Source organism: Camelus dromedarius, chromosome 7 (assembly GCF_036321535.1).
Source record: "Camelus dromedarius isolate mCamDro1 chromosome 7, mCamDro1.pat, whole genome shotgun sequence".
Lineage (NCBI taxonomy): Eukaryota > Metazoa > Chordata > Mammalia > Artiodactyla > Camelidae > Camelus > Camelus dromedarius.
In genome coordinates, this window is record NC_087442.1 from 83,584,577 (window position 1) to 83,601,676 (window position 17,100).

General features: G+C 50.8%; 2 protein-coding genes across 2 annotated transcripts in view; one reads left to right on the plus strand and one right to left on the minus strand.

The window, feature by feature from the left end:
- OGDH (oxoglutarate dehydrogenase) overlaps positions 1–17,100 on the plus strand; it is a 349,301-nt gene that overhangs the window by 104,631 nt on the left and 227,570 nt on the right. The window lies entirely within an intron of this gene.
- NUDCD3 (NudC domain containing 3) overlaps positions 9,423–17,100 on the minus strand; it is an 87,285-nt gene continuing 79,607 nt past the window's right edge. Inside the window, exons 5-6 of the mRNA XM_031454593.2 lie at positions 14,816–15,004; positions 9,423–11,154 (exon numbers count right to left, since the gene is read on the minus strand). Of these exons, the coding sequence (XP_031310453.2) occupies positions 11,044–11,154; positions 14,816–15,004 (300 nt within the window). The 3' untranslated portion in view covers positions 9,423–11,043. The remainder of the gene's footprint in view (positions 11,155–14,815; positions 15,005–17,100) is intronic.

The window sequence follows — 17,100 nt, forward strand, 5'->3', positions numbered from 1 at the left end:
ATCAATTTTCTGTCTGGATGATCTATCCATTGGTGTAAGTGGGATATTAAAGTCCCCTACTATCATCGTATTGCTGTCTAATTCTCCCTCTAGGTCTGTTAACATTTACTTTACATATTTAGGTCCTCCCATGTTCAGTGCATATACAAATGTTATATCCTCTTGTTGGACTGGACCCTTTGCCATTGTGTGACACCCTTCTTTGTCTCTCATTACAGTCTTTGTTTTAATGTCTGTTTTGTCTGCTATAAATACTCCAGATTTCTTTTGGTTTCTGTTTGCATGGAATATCTTTTTACATCCCTTCACTTTCAGTCTGTGTGTCCTTAAATTTAAACTGAGTCTCTCAGGCATAGTAAACAAACTTATGGTTACCGGGTAAAGGGGGTGGGAAGGGATAAATTGGGAGTTCAAGATCTGCAAATACTAACTACTATACATAAAATGGATAAAAAACAAATTTCTTCTGTATAGCACAGGAAAGAACAATATTCAATATCTTGTAGTAATCTATAATGAAAAAGAATATGAAAACATATATGTGTGTATGTATAACTGAAACATAATACTGTACACCAGAAATCGACACATTGTAAACTGACTATACATCAATAAAAATAAATAAATAAAAAACAAAGTGAGTCTCTTGCAGGCAGCCTATAGATGGGCCCCTCTCTCTCTCTTTTTTTTTATCCTATTCCTTTTGATTGGATAAGTCTCACCTGAAACCATGGTGGTCAGAAGTGAGCAGCACAATATTTTTCAAGTGCTGAAAGAGAAGAATAGTCAACTGCAAAATCCATATCCTGTGAAATTATTCTTCAGGAATGCAGGGAAAATAAAGATATTCTCAGATGAAGAAAAACTAAATGAATTTGTTGCTGTCAGATCTACCTTTAAAGATTTGCTAAAAGAAAGTCTCCAAACAGAAAATAGTAACAGAAGAAGGCTGGAAATTTCATCAAGGAAAGAACAATGGAAAGAATAAACATAAAGGTACATACAATAGACAACTTCATGAACTGTCTTCATGAATTTCTTTAATCACATTTTATGGCTAAAGCAAACATCCTAATGTGGTTCCTCAATGTAGCGGAAATACGGAAGACAACAGTATTTTAAAATTTGGGAGGATAAAGGGACATTAACAAAAGTAAGATGTCTATACTCTTTCAAAAAGATTAACTGTCAACACCAACACGGTGACCAGTTATATGTGTATATGGAAGTACCTAGTGCAACCACTGAAAAAACTATACAAGACAATGTACTAAAAAATGTTACAAACAAGTCACAATGGAATTGTAAACAAACATGGTTCAAGAAATCTAAAGAAAGGAAAGGAAAAGGAAACACAGGAATGAGAAACAAAGGGAAAAGATAGAAAACAAATATTAAAATAGAAAACAAAGCCTAATGTATCAATAATTACTTCAAATGTACATGGCCTACAAAAAGAGAAAGTAATATACTATATGATATCACTCATATGTGGAATGTAAAAAAAAAGGGAAAAAAGGACACTATGAACTCACCTACAAAACAGAAACTGATTCGCAAGCATAGTAAACAATCTTATGGTTACCGGGGAAAGGGGGTGGGAAGGGATAAATTTGGGAGTTTTAGATTTACCATGTTAGCCACTATTTATAAAAATAGATTTTTAAAAGTTTCTTCTGTATAGCACAGGGACTGTGTTCAGTATCTTGTAATATTCTTTAATGAAAAAAATGTGAAAATGAATATATGTATGTATATGCATGACTGGGACATTGTACTGTACACCAGAAACTGACACATTGTTATTGACTGTACTTCAATAATTAATTAATTAATTAATTAATTAATTAAAATAAATAAAAATAAATGTATATGGCCTAAATACACCACTTAAAAGACAGAGATTGATAAAATGAATAAAAAACATGATCCAACTATATACTTTCTACAAGGAACTCAGTTCAAAATAGAATGAAAATAAATGGATTAGAAAAGATATATAAACATCAATCAAAACATATACTTTTTATCATTTTTTATTATTTATACATAGCAGGAATGGCTATATGAAGTTGAGATAAAGTAGATATCAGAGCAAAGAAAATTACTATGGACAGAGATGGACTTTACCTAATGATAAAAGATCTACCAAATAGATATAGCAATCCTAAATGTGTACGTATCAAACAACAGAGCTTCATAATGCATGAAGCAAAACTGGTAGAGCTGAAAGGAGAAACAGACAAATCCACAATTAAAGTTGGGGGCTCTGTGCAACTGATAAAACTACTAAACCAAGAATAGACAAGGACATAAATGAAAAACATCAACAAACAGGATTGAATTAATATTTATAGAACACTTTCTCCACCTGACAACTGCAGAATACACATTCTTTTCATGTGCCCGCTGACACTCATCAAGATAAACCATATCCTGGGTCATAAAACAAACTTTAACAAATATAAAGGAATTGAAATCACACAGAGAATATGCTCTCTGACAATAATGGAATTTAAATGGAAATCAGTAAGAAAAAGACAACAGAAAAATCTCCAAACACTAGCTTGTAAATTTAACAAAATATCTGCAAGAGGAAGTCCCCCCAAAATTAAGACATATAGAACTGAATGGAAAAAAATCAAAAGTTGTTGGATGCAGCTAAAGCTGTGCTGACTGGGAAATTTATAGCATTATGCATTCATTAGGAAAGAGGAAAGATTGAAATTAATTACTTAAGTTCCTACCTCAAGAAACTGGTAAAAAGAAGAGAAACATAAACCCGAAGGAAAAGGAATAAAAGACAAAAGGATAAGAAGCAGAAATCAATAAAATTTTAGAAAACTATAAAAACTATAGAGAAAATAAATGAAATAAAAAGCCGACTCTTCAAAAAAAATTAGTAAAATTAATAAACCTCTACCAAGATTGACAAAGATCAAAAAGAGAGAAGACACAAGTCACTAATATCAGGAATAAAACAGGAGATATCATAACAGATCCTATATACCATTTAAAGGATAATGAGAGGATGCTATGAACACTTTAATACTCATAAATTTGACAACTTAGAAGAACCGGGCCAATTTTTCAAAAATTACAAACTACTAAAACTCAGGCAAGATGAAACAGATAACCTGAATAGTCCCATAACCATTAAAGAAATTGAGTTGTAATTTCAAATTTCCCGAAAAAGAAACATCCAGGCCCAGATGCTTTAAGACTTGGCACGAGTTTTAATCAATCTCTTCCATAAAATATGAGAGGAAATAATACTTCTCAACTACTTTTGCAAGACCAGGATTACCCTAATACCAAACCAGAACAGTGTGTGCACACGCACGCACACACACACACACACACACACAGACACACACACACACACATACCCCACAGACAAATTTCTCATGAACTTTGCCACCAAGAAAAATCCTCAATAAAATATTAGCAAATTGATCCAACAGTGTGTAGATCAAACATGATTTATTCCAGGTATGCAAGGCTAGTTCAATATTTGAAAATCAATCATTGTAACACACCATATCCATAGGCTAAAGAGGAAAAATTCTATTATATAAATTTATTGAGAAAAAAACTTGACAAAATTCAAAACCCATTCATGAGAAAACTCTCAGCACACTAAGAATAGAGATGAATTTCCTCAACCTCATAAAGAGCATCTTTCAAAAATCTAAAGCAAGCATCACACTTCATGGTGAAAAACTAGGCATTTTCCCTCTAAGTCCTGGAACAAGTTAAGGAAGTCTGCTCTCACCACTCCTGTTCAGCATAGTACTGGGTGTTCTAGCCACTGGAATAAGGAAATTAAAATAAATAAAAGTCATCCAGATTGGAAAAAAAGAAATAAAACTGTCTCTATTTACAGATGACATGACTGATTACATAAAACATAAAATCCCAACAAATCTACCAAAAAACTCCTATCACCGATAATTGAGTTGAGTGAGGTCACAGGATATGAATCATAAAAAGTCAATTTCATTTTTATATACTGACAATAGCAAGAGGAAACAAAAATAAAAGATGCAATGCCATTTGATCAATTGACCCAAAGAACACAAAATATTTAGGTATAAATCTAACAAAACATGTGCAGAATCTATATGAACAAAATTACAAAATGCTGATGAAAGAGACCAAGGATCTAAGTCCTTGGAGAGACATGTTACATTTATTGATTGGGAGAATCGACACATTTACTATCACATATTTACATGATTACAGATTTACTATGTCAATTCTTCCTACATTGATTTATAGGTTTAGTGCAATTCTTACCAAAATCTCAGTGAGGTTTTTTTTTTTTTTTTTTTTGGCAGTCTAGACAGGCTTATTCTAAAATTTATACGAAAATGGGAAGATTCTAGAATGACCAAAACAATTATGAAAAAGAAGGCTGATCATACAACTACAGTAATCAAGACAGTGTGGTACTGATGAAGGGGCAGACACACACAAGTAAATGGAATAGAATTGAGAACCCAGAACAGATCCACATGAATACGTCCAATTAATTTTTGATGGAGGAGCAAAAGCAATTCAATGGCGGAAAGATAGTCCTTTCAATAAATGGTGCTGGAGCCACTTTGGGGAAAAAACGGAACCCCAACCTCACACCCTATACAAAAATTAACTCAAAACGGATCATGGACTTCAATGTAAAACATAAACTACCAAACTTCTAGGGAAAAATAGGAGAAAATCTTTGAGATCTAAGACTACGTTAAGATCTTACAGACTTGATACTGAAAGCAGGATTCACAAAGGAAAAGCTTAATAAATTGGACCCCAGTGACATTAAAAACTTTTGCTCTGAGAAGGACTATGTTAAATGGATAAAAAGATTAATTACAGACTGGGAGATAATATATGCAAATCACATATCCAACAGAGGACTTTTACCTAGAATATATTTTAAAAATGTAAAACTTAACACTAAAACAATCAATCCAATTCGAAAATGAGCAAAAGACTTGACAAACATGTCACCAAAGATATATGGATGGCAAAAGGCACATGAAAAGATGTTTAGCACAGTTAGCCATAGGAAAAAAGTGCAAATTAAGTCACAATGAGATACCAGCACACACCTATTAGACTGGTTAAATTACAAAATATTGATAGTGCCTGTATTAATTTCCTATGGCTAGTGTAACAAATTACCACAAATTTAGTGACTTAAAAAATCAGTTACTTTTTCAGAGTCCTGGGGGTCAGAAGCCCCACATGGGTCTTGTGGGGCTGAAATCAGTGTTGGCAGGGCTGTGTTCTTTTTGAGGCTCTTGGGGAGAATTCTTTTCCTCTCCTTTCCCAGCTTGTAAAGGACAGCTGCATTCCTTGGCTCACATCCTGTCCATCTTCAACAGGTAGCAATGGCCAGTTGAGTCTACCACTGCAACACTCTGATACGAACTCTTCTTCCCCCACCGCCTTCCAATGCCTGGTGCAGGGGGAGCCCGTGGTGGGCTATGTGGAGTGGTGGGGACTGCGGTAGCTGACTCTGCCCACCAGCTACAGCCACAGCTGCCCAGATCCCACGTACCTGGGCTCCCAAGTTTTTAGGAGAGCCCAGAACCTGAGACTTCTCTGTGAAGTCTCATTTCCAATACCAGTGCTAAATTTGAAAATATATTAACAGGTATGGAGTTTCACTTTGGGACGACAAAGACGTTCTAGAGAGAGATGGTGGTGGTGATTGCACCCCAATACAAAGGCGCTTAATGCCACAGAACTGTACACTTAAAAATGGTTAAGATGGTAAATTTTGTGCTATGCGTTATTTTACCACAATGCATATGTTCAAGGGTGTGGGCCTCCTGACTGCCCTGGTCACCAGGTCACCTTTTGGCCTTGAGGTTGTGGCGGGAAGGAAGGAAGGCCTGAGGAAGTGGGGAGGAGAATGGAGCAGGGAGGAAGAGGATGGAACAGAGGGGAGATGAAAGCAGGAGGGGGAGGAGCAGAGGGAAGAGGAGGGAGAGAAAAGCAGAGGCGAGGTGGGGGAGTGGGATGGAGGAAGCAGGGAGAGGGATGGGAGCAGAGCGGAGAGGGATGGGGAGAAAAACGGATCAGAGCTGGGAGGGGAGCGGGGGGGCCTGGCCAGAGACTATCTTCCCAGGAGTGGGGGGGGGGGGTCCCTGAAGGAGGGTAGGGTGGTGACATCTGTCAGGGTCTCTGAAGGCTGCACGGTAAGGCTGGGCGGGGGGAGACCTGTAGGGTCCAGAGTGGGCAGGAGGCCTGGATCTAGGAGGCCAGGGCTGGTGGGCTCCATTTGGCCTGCTGAGTCCAGATCTTTGTGCTTTATCTGTGTCACTAACCCAGGTGTTTTGGGATTCCAGAGACCACGTCGCTTATGTCAGTCATAAACAGAGGGTGCGCTGTCTTGTGACTGGCATTGGGAGATGCTGAGCCAGACTGAGGGGGTACCCAGGATGCCGATGCTGTCCAGTCCAACAGACTGCAATGTTCCAGACACACTGCCTGCCTCCCCTTAACCAACCCAACACACCCAGAGACAGAGCAGGGGTGCGCCTGGCCCTCAGGGTGGTCCCGGACTGGGCAGGCATCCCTCGGATGCTGGAAGCTGGTGCCCCAGGGGAGGCTTCACAGCGGGTGGAATGAGGCCAGTGGAATCACGGTTCCTGTGGTGGGGGCAGCCCTTCCACCCTCCCCAGAATGTCCCCAAGGAACCCTGTGTCTAATCTCTTGGCAGGAGTGGTCTAGAGACACTGCCAGGTGGCGTCCTCTCCTTTTTTCCATCCTTACTCCCCTTTTGGACCCTGAGTCTATTTAAATGAGGTGAGAGGGATTTGGAACACAAAAAAGCATCTTCCCTCTCTGCCCAGGCCCCTCCCTGCACGTGGGGACCAACATGTCACTTGGGCCCCAAATCCACTGCTAGCCAAATGGTTGGCTCCAGAGTGCTCCCCCAGGGGGTGGGGGGGGAACCTACCTCATGGCACCGTTCAGACCAGTGCTTCTCAGACTTTGGGGAGCATTAGGATTCCCACCGGAGTTTCTGGCCCCGTAGGTTACATCCTGGGTAGGTTCTCCTGGGTGTCAATGCTGCTGAGAACCACCAGTGCGTGCGCTGGCACCACCGTGGAAGTCAGCACAAACCCTGCACGCTGGAGACTCCGGGTGGCCTGTGTTAACGCTCCTTTTCCTCCCAGACACAGAACAGGCTGTCCAAGAATACAGACGTTCTCTCTCCTTTCTTCCCACCCCTGCCCCCACTTCCTTTTGCAGCTGACTGCCAGCATCTTGCGCTTTGGCCTGTGGTCCCCTACCCCTGCGCCCCTCTGCACCCACTGGGCCCCCTAATTCTGCAGCCCCTCCCCAGTCTGTTAACCCCAAACCTGTGGGGTGTGCTGTGGACCAGGCACACTATCTTTGGGGGCTGCTGACTTCCTAAGCTGCAGCTCAGGGTCTTCCCAAGTCCAGACCCACCAGGGGACACTGCCAGGTCACATGATGGTCCTGATCCCAGGCCCGGCAAGGTTATAACCTGGCAGCTTTCCAATGACTGTGCCCCTCAAGGAGCAATCGTCCCACCCCTGTAAGAGGGCCTCACACAACCCCCCACCATGCCATCACCCCACTGTGACCTCTGGTGGCCCTGTCCAGAGTTAGTCGCCCCTCAGGGTCCTCCTCTTTTAATGTCTGGGCTGTTAGGGTTTTGTAGGCCAATGGTGCTAGGGGGGACCTCCCTCCCTCCTCCCATCATCCACCTGCAGAGCATCTGCCAGGCCAGGCCTATGCTGAGATGACATGTGGACAGCAGAGATGGGGGGTCTTGCCGAGACTGGGAGCAGGAGTGGGCCAGCTCGCGTTTTGGGGTGACACTTCCTCTGTGGCCGTGGTACAACGGGGGCTTGGATCCAAACGTTCCTAATGCCCCATCAAACGCCGGCCAAAAGTCTAGGATCCCTCCCAGGAGTTACCAGGACAGCGGTGGTGGAAGGCCTGGCCCAAGTTTCCTGGAGAAACCCTGCTCATTCTTGGGTCCAGGCATCTCTCCTGCAAGGGCCTCCTAACCGTCCCCAGGGAACAGTCTCGGGCGCACTCTGCAGGAGCATGGTCGAGTCAGGCCCACTGGCTCTCTGTGCATGGCTGGCAAGACTCTGTTCCACCATACTGATCCCCCTCAGCACCAGAAAGTCACGGGGTAGTTGGACCCTCCCAGGGTGGGCTGGAGTGTGTGCCCCCAGCCCCATCCTCCCCACGCAAGCAGCAGCAGACACCAAATCCTGCAGGGCAGGGCTAGGAGAGCAGGCGGGCGGCATCCAGCTCAGGGCTCTGGGCTGCGAGGGGAGCGCAGCCCTAAGGCCCCATCCAGCACCCAACAGTCCTTCATCCCTCTGAAGGCAGCCCAGTGCACCCAACCTTCAGTTGTACAGAATAAAACCAAGGGAATAAGACAGTAAAACAGATAAAACTATGCTTGTGTGGACCGGCTGAGGGGTGAGCTGAGTCTGAAATGACAGAATAACAATTTTTCCTCACCCCTGAAGTAGCGGCACGGACCTGAAGTAACCAAGTCCAAGGGGGCCAGTAGCCAATCTGACTCCCAGACCTGGGGGGCTGGTCCCACGTGTGTGCCATTGCCTGGGGCAGGAGCTGTGCTCGGGCGCCTGCCCTCTGCTCACAATGCCACTCTCTATTCAGGGAAGCAAGTAGCCCACCCCGGGCTGAGCCTGCTGCCAGCTGGTGCCTGGGGAGCAGACTGGAGGTGGGTCCAGGTCTGTTCCCCGGGCTGTGTTCTAGGTGGGCAGGTCTTTGGAAAGCAGCTGCCACCTCCTAGACAGACTTGCACACAGAACACTCCTGACCGTCCTGCCTTCTGCACGCTTCGGAGGCAGACTGCTGAAAGCTGGTGCCTCTCCCTCCTGGCAGGTGACTTCTGCCCTGGGAGTTTGCTTGGTAATTCCACCCTCCAGCACATTCTTCATTCATTCAAGAAACACCCACCAGGTCATGCCCACTGAGCATGGCCCCTGGAATGGGGAGGGGGTGGGGTGGCTGTAGACGAGGAAGGGGACGCGTCAGCCACCTGCTGCGCCTGGAGGAGGCGCAGGCAGACTCGTGAGCCCCACGTTCTGGGGCCAGTGCAGGTAAATGGGGCAGCGAGGACCCTCTGGACGAAGCCTTCTGAATCCGGCCTGGAAGCGGATGTAAGCTCTACAGCACAACTTTCTTTCCTGACCAGAAGCTTATTTGATTTCTGAAAGCTGTGTGAAGCCTCACCAGTACGCAGGCTGGAGGAGAAACACCTCTGGGCGACGCTCAGGGATTCACCGTTACAGCGTTTGCTGTGCACATGGGCCGGGGGCCTGACGGCTAGAATTCGGGTAATGACCACACACAGAACTGTCTAGACGGGAAATATCGCACAGACCCAGAAGTGCTTAAATACAGATTTATTGCAAACCAACACCGGAGACAGGGCGATTTCACAGACGGGCACCCCGCTTTCCTTGGACCTCAGCGGATGGAGTTCAGTGGCCAATCTGCTGCTGTCGTGTCTGAAGAGAGAAAACAGGCAGAGTGCGCAGGGCGCAGGGCCCAGGCCGGCAGCGAGGGGCAGGGGACGCCCACAGGATGGCCAGCGCCCCCGCCCCGACGCCAGCGAGCCGCTGGGCTGCTGTCACGGCAGGTGGGGTGGGGAGAAACGCAACACTGAAAATAAAATCAGGCAAAAGGAAGTCAACTGACCACAGAGTCCATGGTTCCCAAAGTCCCCCAAACAGCTGAGGTGCAGGCACCATACCTGCCCTCGTCACGGCAGCAGACCCCTGCAGGGGTGGCGGGGGGGGGGGGGGAGACGGAGACGTGCGGAGAATGGTTCTCACACAGACGCGTGCCCGTGAGACTTTTCATTATGTGGGACAGGACCCTGAAGAGGGTCAGCAGCTCCATGACCAGCCTGACTGACGACTGCAAACATTAGGGCTCTGCGCCCCCTCGGTGGCACCCCCACCAGCCACCTAGTGTCCACACCTCCCATGATGCCATCAGAGCAAGCAAATGCTTCCCAGGGGCCCAGGCACACGTCCATAGGGCTGAGCCAGAAACCTGCTCCTCCAGCCTGCATAAGCCGGCTCCCACCTACGCAGTTGAAGGTGGAAGTCTCCAGAAGGACTGCCCCGCAGACAGGGCGCCTCCTCCCCTAGCCCAGCAGGTAGAGCTCACGAGGGCAGGTTCCAGGGCACAGAGACCTGCAAGGTGACCGTCCAAAAGGGCAGCCCCATGGTCCTGGGAGAGCAGTGGGAGCAGAGCTGTGAGCTCCATGCAGCACAGTCTGGCCTCGGTCAAGCAGGGACCAGGGGCTGCAGTGCACAGCCGACACACCATGCTCTGCTGAGGGTGCCTGGCCTGGCTCATTTTCACAAGAACCGGATCCCTGTGATGAAAGTGCTAGTCAGGTTGGGGCAGAGCAGACCAGCCAGGGGACAGGCGGATCTGTCTGCGCCTGAGGCCACCGGAGACTTTCTTCCAACATCCAGAACCGGCGACCAGGACCCCTGTTTCTGTGGCTCCCCGACGAGGCCGAGGCAGGCAGTGGACATGTACAAGCACACGGACAAGGCTACACGTGAGTGCACCCAACAGAAGGGCCAGGCTGAGGCTTCCCCCAAACTGGCCGGGAGCACGGCCCGCAGTCCGCACACCCGCCCGCACTGGGACAGCCGCGCGGCGCCCACACCCGGCCCCGAGCGCGGGAACAGCAAGCAGAGAGCACAAACAGCAGCAAGCGGAGCGTGGCGCGGGGGCGCCCGCAGGGGCCGGGGCTGCGTCTGCTGGGACACCCCCTGCTCTCCAACTCCTGCCTGGCACCGGCTGCACAGCCTCGCCCTGCTCTGGAGCAGTCTGGAGACGCAGGGCCAGGGTGGAGGCCGGGTTCACGCTTGAAAGAAAGGATGGCAAGGGTGAACCAGACAGCGAGCCCCTGGCAGGAGGGAGCCGAGGGGCAGCACGGCCGAGACCCCGCCTCCCCCGCTGCGAGGGCTTCCTTTCCTTCGGTCATTAAAACTGCACAGCCCCTGGGGAGATGTTGAACATGGCCGGGTCGAATCGCTGGCCTCGGAAGGGAGAGCCTTCAGCATCCCACCCCTTCTTCAGCATCTCATGGACTTTCTACAAACAGAAAATAGACAAAGAGGTTAACTGTGGTCACCAGGCTCACACACCCCAGAGCAGGGCTCTGCTCTGCTTCCTCCGGAGGAAGACCTGCCGGGGGTGACGGCAGACACTCCGCAAGACTGTGCTCCCCACAGGCCGATTCCACCCAAATCGTGTCACCGGCGAAGCACTGGACGTCTTCCTGTTCAGCCACTGTCCGTTTTCACCAAGAATCTCTGTCCAAACTCCAAATGGCCTGAGGGCTATAGCCCAGACGGTTGACTGAGGCACAGGGGGGTGTCACCACCCCATGGGGCAGAATTAAGTGCAGAGAGGAGAAAAGGGGTCTCTGTTCCCCATCCCCAAGGAGAAGACTGGTGGCATCAAGGTCTGCAACCTCACATATCTGGGGATGACCCAGGCCGTAAGGCAGAGGGAGAGCCCTCAGGAAGTCCGGCAGTGGACCCACCTGTCACTGGCCCCCACAGCCCCTGGGAGACAAGGGTCGAAGCTGCTGGATCAGTTATCCCAGCATGCGGCCAGCCTGGACCGTCCGGCCTTCAGGGCCAGCAGCAGGCTGAGCACCGCGGCCTAGGCCAGGGGACTGTAGGGGGCTGCACCCATGTGGGAGGCACCTCCCCGTGCTGCAGGCCCTCCTTCCTCCCTGGGTCCCCACGCCTGCTCTCCATGCCCTCCCGGAGAACGCACTGGGCTGGGAACCATCTCCTCTTCCTTCTGACCAGGAGAATCAAAAAGAGACTGACTGCCGGAGGGCCAGAAAGCCCTGGCCATCTCTGGTCCCTAGGCCGACAGACTGAGCTGAGGGGAAGTTCCTGGTATCTGACGAGGCTGCAGGACTCTCTTCCGGACAGGGGCCCTCCTTTCCCTGTTGTTAAACCTAAGTGGTGCAGCAACAAACACGCCAAAGCCACGCAGTACATGTTATGAATTAACTGATATTACTCCTAACTCAGTTAGACGGTGCACACCAGGGACCTTGGACAGAGCACTCGGACAAGCAGGCCCTGCAGCCCACAGGCCGCCCCCATGGAGAACTGAGCAGAGAGGCCCAGGCCCCACCCACCTACCCAGCTCACAGAGCCAGCAGTCACAGGGTGACCAGTTCGTCACCTCAGCCACTAGCTGCTTGGCAGTCCTGCTGGACCAGCACCCGCCCACCGCCCCCCTTGAAGCCCCTCCTTCTCAGTCTCTCACTCACTCTGCGCCCCTCATCTGAGCACCCTCAGGTGAGCTCGGCACTGAGACATATCCTCTGCGCCCTGACCCGTGTGATGGCCCTGTGCACTGGCCTCGCCATGTGCGGTCTGACAGGCCTTCACACTCCAACCCTCAGAGAGCCCTCAGGCTGCTGCTCCCACTGCTCCTGCCCCAGGTCCCGCGTCGCCACCACCTACTTTCCTAAGCTGCTCCTCCTTCCCACAGCCCTCATCTGAAGCCAGCAGCTGGTCCTGCTGACTCTCCAGCCCAATTTCTTTCTTCTCCCAGGGACTGCTTTCCTCCAGGGACCAGAGGCCATCGATTAAACTGCCTGCAGCTGTAAGGCCTTCAACACTGTGAAGTCCAGCTCCCTTGCTGCCAGGCCACCCAGCTCCGCCAGCTCCCCTACGCTTCCAGGCTCTTCTCTCCCCAGCCTGCTCCCCACACCGTGCTTCCCTGAAAGCACTGTGTGCTGGGCAACGTTCACATGGAACCCTAGGAGCTCAGGCCCCATCTGCAGAAGCTCCTTCCCGAATCTCTGCTAAGCTCAAATGAGCCCCACACAGCAGTACTGGTGCTGGGCCAGGCCCTCGGACAAGCTCGCACCTCTATTACCACGGCCCTGAGCTGTCAGTCCTTTACTACCCCTAGTGCGGGGTGGAGAACTTGAGGCCCTGGCTGTTCAGATGCAGCTCAGCCAGGCGAGGGGTCAGCCCTGAGTCCTGCCATCTGCACTGCCAGCCATGGGCTCCTTTGTGTCCACTGAAGGTCTCTGCAGGGCACTGCAGTCAGCCAGGCAATCACACACCCTATGGTCAGCACACTGCCTGGCACACAGCATGTCATTCAGGAATCTCTTTTGACTCAAACCTTGGAAGTCTTTCCATTAGACTGCAGCATCTTCAAGGTTCTTCTTCAGATCCTCATTGATTGGCTGGCCCCATCCCTGGGTTGGTCAACAGGGGCTTCCTGCTTCCCATTCGGGTCTCCCAGCTAAGTGCCTGCCCACTTCCAGGCAGGGACACCCACAGCTTCAAAGGCTGCCCAAGGCCCCCTCCCATTGGGCCAGTGTTCAGACTGCTTTCATCCAGTGGCCACAGGCAAATGCACGTAACTGAATTAAAACTGCTGCCTAAATGTGCATGAAGGTGAACTGTACTCCGAGTCCTGCAACTTCCAAGCTCAGAGATTACAGCCAGAGGCCACTTTTCACAGACAAGACCAGTAAGATGCCTGTGATTCAATGGCCAACCGCAGTCCCAGCCTCAAGACCAGGTGGGTGAGGGAGCCAGATGGAGAGAAGATTCAGGGACTCAGGCAGGGATGACAGAGAAGCCTGGAACCAACTCAGGGCTCCAATCCCACCCCACCTTGAACACGTGCTGTGACCTCTAAACCCCAACCCTCTTCTCAGGGGCATTGCACGTAGGCCATGACCCAGCCAACCCGACCCGACCTATGTCCCATCAGTGCTCACTAAGTGCTCCTCTCTGTGGCTCCTCAACCCTCCCAGGAGCAAGGCGGGCCGTCTGTGTGGAGGGCTAAGTGAAACAAAGACGGGAAGGACGGCCCAACAGGCATGCAGGCAGTGGGCAGGGGCGCTCGGCTGTCACGGGCCCAGAACACTCACAGGAACCACAAAGGGAGGCCCCCGGGAGACAAACAGGACACCTGACAATCTGAATGGGCTTCAGAATGGGGAAAGGAGGGTCTGGTGTTTGACACACGAGCTGCAAAACCTAGGAGATGGGCCGTGGTGTCCAGCCATCCACACACAGCACCCTCACCGCCGCCTCGCAAGCACGTGCTTAAACTGTTCCCACCACACCGTGGTTCAAACTCCAGGTGCTGTTCCTATGGGACACGGAGCTAAAAATAACCTGAGAAAAGCAACCCTCTCTTCTCCAAATAGCCACACTGGGGATTACTAGAACAGGAGGAAGACTGCATACATCTAATGAACCCTTCTCTCTGCTGCTGCTGGCTCCGCACTGCTCGGCACAAGCCGCCCCCTCACTCCCTTGCTTCCTCCCGCCCCGACGGCCGCCGGCCACGCACACTTCTCGGGCCCCTGATGTTCAAAAGTGACTTGGAAGGACTTTCTTCCCGTTGGCCCTTTGTGGTCAAACCTGCACCAGCCCTGAAGGAGGGCTGGGCCTGGCTGGCCCTCCTCTGCTGCGGGTCTTGGGGGACTTCGGGGAGGGATCTGTCTGGATGGTCCCAGCATGGGAGCTAGAAAAGTGCGTGGGGACAGGTACGTCTCAGCCCTGCCACCCAGGCTCTCTAAAGGTGCGGAACCAGCGCCCCGTCCCAGATGGTGACTAGTGACGAGGGCAGAGCTGCCTGCGCCGGGACCAGGGGGCGGCCACCCGCCCCCCCACACCCGCAGCAGCAGCACACCCCGCCCACGCCCAGCGCCAGCCCCGCCCCGGCTCGGGCGGCGGGAGGGCAGCCGTACCAGCTCGTGGCTCTGCGGCTTGCCCTGCAGCTTCTGGCGGTAGTCGAAGGTGAGCCGGTCCAGCACAGCGTGCTCCTCCTCGTCCACCGTGGCCATGGAGCGCTCCTTGTTAATCTTGTCGATGTCGATGTGCTCCTCGCCCTCCAGGACGGCGCTCCACCAGTACTCGCCCACCTTGTTCAGGCTCACCTAAGACGCGGGGCAGAGACAAGGTCAGTGTTGGGGAGGTGGCACCGGGGACCCAGAGGGGGTGTCGGGACACCGGCTGCTGAGGATCTGACTCTCCAGGACTCTGATCGGGTGGTGCCCGTGGTCCATGTCCCCCCAGGTCCTCTCAGCGGACAGTGACCCCCATATACATCAGCACTCCGCACCCACTCAGCCACCAGAGCCTCAGCCCACTCTGGCCAAGAGCTCAGAGCCACCGCAGCCACCTGTATCCTGGTCCCCCATCACAGCCTCCCTGAGCTGCCATGAGAAGCTTGTGCCCACACAAGCAACTGATGACTCCCCCTCAAACCAGACGCCCAGGTGCCTTGTCCCATGCTCTTCCCTGGCCAGGCTGGAGGCAAGAGGGGCTCCTCCAGCCCTGCCACCACCACATGTGACTCACCTCCCCATTAGGGGAAGGACAACCACCCAGCCTCACTGACAGGGAGGGGGGAGTTTGGGGGACACAGGGACTCACAGACGGGGACCGTAGAACAGCAGGGCTTTGCCTGAAGTCGATGCCAAGTACACCTGTCCCAGGGGCCACACAAGGAGGACCTAGGCCACACCCTCCCCATGGCTGGGTTCACTGGGAAATTCTTAACCGAATGGCTAGGAGTTGACAGGTAGGTTGCCTACCCTCCCTCATGCTGTCCACTCTCAGATGGGCTGAAACCCCCAAGTCATGCCCAGAGGGGCAGAGAGGTAACGCAGAGATGACGAGCCAGCAGGAAGAGCAGCTCTTACTCAGACAAGCACCACGAGGAGAGGGTTACTGGCCGGTGGGCAATCAGGACAAAGTGGACCCGGAGCTGGCCCCCACACAGGTGACATCTGTGAAGACACCGTGTGCTCAGGGGTCATGAGAAGTCAGCCCCAGTTCTCAAAGGCTGCAGGGAGCAGTGCTACCAGCTCGTCCTGCGGCCCGAGCCCCCCAAGAGTCCCCGCAGAGCCCAGTCCCAGGACCAACAAGGGTGTGGGCACTGATAAGGGCAGGTCACACAGTGGAAACAATCTCCAGAAAACTGTACGCATGGCATGAACGTCAGCATCTCAGCACATGGCAAAAGTAGGTCTCTCCCACTTCTGACTGTCCCAGGGGCCGTGAGCGTGAAGAGGCCAGGGGAGAGACGGCAGGTTCTGGGCACCCCCTGCCCACCTGATCAGATGACTGACTTCTACCCTGCCAACGCCACTGTTTATATTCTGGGTTAATTTTCCATTTCCAGATGCTCTGTCCAGCTAGATTCTTGCTGGGCTGTTTGCATGCGAGGACCTGACCTGGCCCTTGGAGACCCCAATGCCATGAATTCAGCCCCGTCTTTACGAAGCTGCAGATCTTTGTGCTGATGCAATGAAAATCTTCCAAGGGGAAAATACATTGTTTTTACTATTCCAGGAGAGATTTCTGAGGTACACTCGGCCCACTGTATCCACAGGTTTTGCATCCACTGACTCAACCAACTTCGGACCAAAAATATTTGGGGAAAAAAAATTCCAGGAAGTTTCAAAAAAGCAAGCCTTGAATTTGCCGCACATCAGCAACTATTTACAAAGCATTTACATTGATTTAGGCAGTGTATTTAATCGAGATATGATGTGAAGTATAGGGGAGGATGCGTGTAGATTATATGCAAATACCACATCACCTTATATAAGGACCCTGAGCATCTGAGGATGCTGGCATCCGCAGGGGTCCTGGAACCAACCCCCTGAGGACACAGAGAGGTGACTGTACTTACAGAACTATAAGTCTCTGGAAAGAACAGACCTTTTCAGTTTATTTCACTTGTATCTCCCTTAGCTGTTATCACTGCTGAGACATCTCTAATGTGTATTATTAGTTCCTACAAGCCCTGTAAAACACACACTGTTACCTCTACCCAGAAGTCAGCGCCTCACCCACAGGCAGAGCACAGCCATGTTTGGGCCAACAGCTCACCGACGGTGCTATTGGCAGGACTGGAAGGCGGTTACCCCACACACCGCCCAGGGGCTCTGCTGCTGGTCCTTTTCACACAAGCCACGAACCACACACCACACACAGGGTGTCCTGGTGAGTTCCATGTATATGG